At 19.9% G+C, this 5,575-nt stretch overlaps 1 protein-coding gene across 1 annotated transcript; it reads right to left on the bottom strand.

Moving 5' to 3' along the window:
* Window positions 1-486: 486 nt before the first annotated feature.
* LOC142231368 (uncharacterized) lies at window positions 487-5,172 on the bottom strand (the record flags this gene model as incomplete). Its single annotated transcript, XM_075301979.1, has 3 exons — window positions 5,124-5,172; window positions 4,977-5,039; window positions 487-740 (listed from the first exon to the last, which is right to left on the bottom strand). Coding segments are annotated over exons 1-3 (366 nt in total), but the record flags the coding sequence as incomplete, so codon positions are not given.
* Window positions 5,173-5,575: the final 403 nt, after the last annotated feature.

Genomic DNA, 5,575 nt, shown 5'->3' with positions numbered 1-5,575 from the left:
ATTATTATTATTATTATTATTATTATTATTATTATTATTATTATTATTATTATTATTATTATTATTATTATTATTATTATTATTATTATTATTATTATTATTATTATTATTATTATTATTATTATTATTATTATTATTATTATTATTATTATTATTATTATTATTATTATTATTATTATTATTATTATTATTATTATTATTATTATTATTATTATTATTATTATTATTATTATTATTATTATTATTATTATTATTATTAGTATTATTATTATTATTATTATTATTATTATTATTATTATTATTATTATTATTATTATTATTATTATTATTATTATTATTATTATTATTATTATTATTATTATTATTATTATTATTATTATTATTATTATTATTATTATTATTATTATTATTATTATTATTATTATTATTATTATTATTATTATTATTATTATTATTATTATTATTATTATTATTATTATTATTATTATTATTATTATTATTATTATTATTATTATTATTATTATTATTATTATTATTATTATTATTATTATTATTATTATTATTATTATTATTATTATTATTATTATTATTATTATTATTATTATTATTATTATTATTATTATTATTATTATTATTATTATTATTATTATTATTATTATTATTATTATTATTATTATTATTATTATTATTATTATTATTATTATCATTATTATTATTATTATTATTATTATTTTTTTTTACTTCACAAAACAAATTTTTGAAAAAATTTTTTCTATTAGCAAATAAAAATAAGACTTAAATCAAAAAAATTGTATCCATAGAAATGTTCTACAGAAATAAAATTGCGACCGACATTTTCGAAATTTTATTTCTGTAGAAAATTTCTATGGATACAATTTTTTTGATTTAAAAACTTCGACCAAATTTTCTATAGTAATATGAATAAAAACAATAATTTTGTAATACTTTTTTGAATTTACAAAACAAAAGTTTTAAGAAATTTTATATAAAAAAATTTAAAAACTAGTTAACATTTTTATACTTGAAATATAAAATTTAGAATTAAGAAATTAGGAATTTTTGTTGAATTTACAACACAAAATTTTGAAAAAATTTTATATAAAGAAATTAATAAATTAAAATGCATATCCGTGGAAAAAATGATAAATATTAACAATAGATACATTTCTAAAAACAGTTGGCTTGACTAGATATGTTATCTAGTTGAAAAAAATAAAAAAAAAATATAATTTCAACAAAACTAAAATAAAATTTGTACTCAATATTAACGAATTAAAAATTTTGCGAAATTTTCCATAAAACAAAAATTTTCACAGAATTTTCTATAGAAATAAAATGCTATGAATGAAATAAACCCACCCATTACGTGTGACTATTAAAATCGCTTTGATATTTTTTTTAAATAAATTAAATATGAACTTCTCGTTCAGCTTTGTACTAAACAAATCATTCAGTTTGAATTGACCACAATAAAATATGCAAAATAGCAAAATATTTACCAATGTAAAAGTCGTTTTAAAAAATTTGCATTTATTATTGTTGGCGTTAGATAAACGTCAGCTCATATCAAACTGATATAAATATTTATATACATATTTTGATTTATTGTGGAGTAGAGAAAAAATATATCCCTTGTAATAGTATCAAAGGCATGAGTAAATGAATATAACCAATATTTTAAGGGGGATGTATATATATAACGGTTAAAAAATAATCTTGATTTTTAATAAAGTTAATATTGTTAAATGTTTAAATTATTACATTTTATAGCTAATATCTCGCTGAAGATAATCCCCGATGTATCAGGCCCACTAAGACTATTCAGTCCATTGTAATACTGCATTGGTGAACTTCTCTCTTATCACTGAGTGCTGTCCGATTCCATGTTAAGCTCAATGACAAGGGACCTCCTTTTTATAGCCGAGTCCGAACGGCGTTTCACATTGCAGTGAAACCACTTGGAGAAGATTTGAAACCCTGCTCAACCATAGGGTAGGATGGTGGGTATACTAACCTTGTCATTCAGTGTGTAACACATCGAAATATTGTTCTTAGACCCTATAAAGTATATACCTTTTGGGTCGTGGTCCGTCCGGCTGTCTCGGTTGCCACTCGAACCAAAAATCATGTATCAAAAGTTAAAGAAAATATTACCAAAAGACTACCAAACAGAACAAATATTATTTTGCAAAATTTTATTCCTATAGAAAATTTTGTAAAAAATTTATTTCCATAGAAAATTTAGTTTATTTCGATTATACAATATTACTATACAATACAATATTACAATACAATACAATCCTATACAATATTTTATCAAATGTTTATTTTTATAGACAATTTTCTCAAAAATTTACTTCTATAGAAAGTTTTGTCAAAATGTTATTTCTATAGAAAATTTTACAAAATTTTATTTCTATAGAAAATTTTGTCAAAATTTTATTTCTACAGAAAATTTTAACAAACATTTTTTTATTTATTTATTAAACTTATAGTAAATATAAGAATAATAGAGAAAAATCTAGCATTAGCTACTTAGGCTATCAGCTAAGTAAAATTGTATTTCTATAGAAAATTCTGTAAAAATTTTATTTCTATAGAAATAGAAAATTTTGTCAAAATTTTATTTCTTTAGAAAATTTTGTCAATATTTTATTTCTATAGAAAATGTTGTCAAAATTGTATTTCTATAGAAAATTCTGTCAAAATTTTATTTCTATAGAAATTTTTGGCAAAATATTATTTCTATAGAAAATTTTGTAAAAATTTTATTTTTATAGATTGTCTCAAAATTTTATTTCTATAGAAAATTTTCTCAAAATTTTATTTCTACAGCAAATCTTGTCAACATTTTTTTTTAGAATTTTTTTGTCAACATTTTATTTCTATAGAAACTTTTGTCAACATTTTATTTCTACAGAAAATTTTATCAAAAATTTATTTCTATCGAAAATTTTGTCAAAATTTTATTTCTATGGCCAATTTTGTCAAAAGTTTATTTATATAGAAAAATGTATCAAAATTTCATTTCTATAGATAATTTTGTCAAAATTTTATTTCTAGAGAAAATGTTGTCAAAATTTTATTTCTATAGAAAATTTTGTCAAAATTTTATTTTTATAGAAAAATTTCTCAAATTTTTATTTCTATAGAAAATTTTCTCAAAATTTTATTTCTATGGAAAATCTTGTCAAATTTTTTTTCTATAGAAAATCTTGTCAAATTTTTTTTTCTATAGAAATTTTTTGTCAAAATTTTATTTCTATAGAATTTTTGTCAAAATTTTATTTCTATATAAAATTTTGTCAAAATTTTATTTCTATAGAAAATATTGTCAAAATTTTATTGCTATAGAAAATTTTGTCAAAATTTTATTTCTATAGAAAATTTTGTCAAAATTTTATTTCCACAGAAAATTTTGTCAACATTTTATTTCTTTAGGAATTTTATTTCTATAGAAAATTCTGTCAAAATTTTATTTCTATAGAAAATTGTATAAAACTTTTATTTCTATAGAAAATTTTATTAAAATTTTATTTCTATAGAAAATCTTGTCAATTTTCTTTTTTCTATAGAAATTTTTTGTCAAAATTTTATTTCTATAGAAACTTTTGTCAAATTTTATTTCTATAGAAAATTTTGTCAAAATTTTATTTCTATAGAAAATTTTGTCAAAATTTTATTTCTATAGAAAATTTTGTCAAAATTTTATTTCTATAGAAAATTTTGTCAAATTTTTATTTCTATAGAAAATTTTGTCAAAATTTTATTTCTATAGAAAATTTTGTCAAAATTTTATTTCTATAGAAAGTTTTGTCAAAATTTTATTTCTATCGAAAATTTTGTGAAAATTTTATTTCTATAGAAAATGTTGTCTAAATTTTATTTTTATAGAAAATTTTGTCAAAATTGTATTTCTATAGAATCTTTTATGAAAATTTTATTTCTAAAGAAAATGTTGTCAAAATTTTATTTCTATAGAAAATTTTATCAAAATTTTATTTCTATAGAAAATGTTGTCAAAATTTTATTTCCATAGAAAAATTTTGCCCACATTTTATTTTTCAAGAAAAATTTTTCAAATTTTTATTTCTGTAGAAAAATTTCTCAAAATTTTATTTTTATAGAAAATTTTATTTCTATAGCAAAATTTCACAGAATTTTATTTCTATAGATAATTTGCTCAAAATTTTATTTCTATAGAAAATCTTCTCAAATTTTATTTCTATAGAAAATTTTCTCAAAATTTTATTTCTATAGAAAATTTTCTCAAAATTTTGATTTCTAAAAAAATTGTCAAAAATTTATTCCTATAGAAAATTTTGTCAATTTATTTTATAGAAAATTGAAAATTTGTCAAAAGCCTTTAAATTGGAGAGGAATTTTTTGCAAAATCTACTAAAACATCAAGAATTTTACCAATCTAGCAAACAGTAAAAAATATACCATTTTTGGTAGAATACTACCAACTATGGCAAACGTGCGGACTGTCCATCCGTCTGTGTAAATCACGCTAAGTTCCGAACGAAACAAGCTATCGACTTGAAACTTCGTATAAGTATGTTATTTAGTTGTTATTTATGTAGGTCGGATGGAATTGCAAATGGACCGTATTGGACCACTGTTAGGTATAGCCTCCATATAAACCGATACCCAGTTTTGTCTTCCGTAGGCTTTTGGAAGAGTAAATTTCATCCGCACCGATTGAAATTTGATATGTGATGATAGTATATGCCCTCTGACATCCATGGAAATATTGCTTCATATCAGTCCATACTTATATATAGACCCACATACAAACCAATATCACCAAAGTTTTCCCAAAAAATATATTCCTTCCATTTCCCGATAATTATTAGTCTACCACTCGTTTACACTGATATGTCTGTCTGTCCAAGTGTTTGTTTCAGAATTGTCTGCATATGCAGGTGTTTAAATGTGATTATGACCTTAACACCGGAAACATTTCATTTGCACTATAACGCCAACAATATCACCGGCACCATTACCAATTTCTGCTACACAATATGTAAATTTAAATATTTTGTTTTTGTAGATTGTTTTCAAAATTGCGGAAGATTGGATTTTTTTTTCGTTTTTACATAATTCTTTTAGACTGCTAAGCCATTGGTAGTTGGTGTCATTTTTCATGTTCACAAATACTTTGACTAGTATTATGGCGTGTAAAGACCACGGTTGCCACAGTTGGTAGAATTCTAACAGAAATGATACATTTTTGGTAGGTTGGTAGAATTGTATACGTTTTGGTAGATTTTGAAAAATATTCCCCTCCAACGAAGAGGTACACCAAAATTGACAAAATTTTCTATAGAAATACAATTTTGAGAAAATTTTCTATAGAAATACAATTTTAAGAAAATTTTCTATAGAAATAAAATTTTGCCAAATTTTCTAAAGAAATAAAACTTTGAGAAAATTTCCTATAGAAATAAAATTTTGAGAAAATTTTCTATAGAAATAAAATTTTTACAAAATTTTCTTTAAAAATAAAATTAAGAAATCTATAGAACTAAAGTTTTGACAATATTTTCAA

The sequence above is a fragment of the Haematobia irritans genome, chromosome 3 (genome assembly GCF_050003625.1).
Source record: "Haematobia irritans isolate KBUSLIRL chromosome 3, ASM5000362v1, whole genome shotgun sequence".
Taxonomy (NCBI): Eukaryota; Metazoa; Arthropoda; class Insecta; order Diptera; family Muscidae; genus Haematobia; species Haematobia irritans.
Note: the sequence above shows the minus strand (reverse complement) of the source record. Positions and strands in the feature narration are given on the sequence as shown.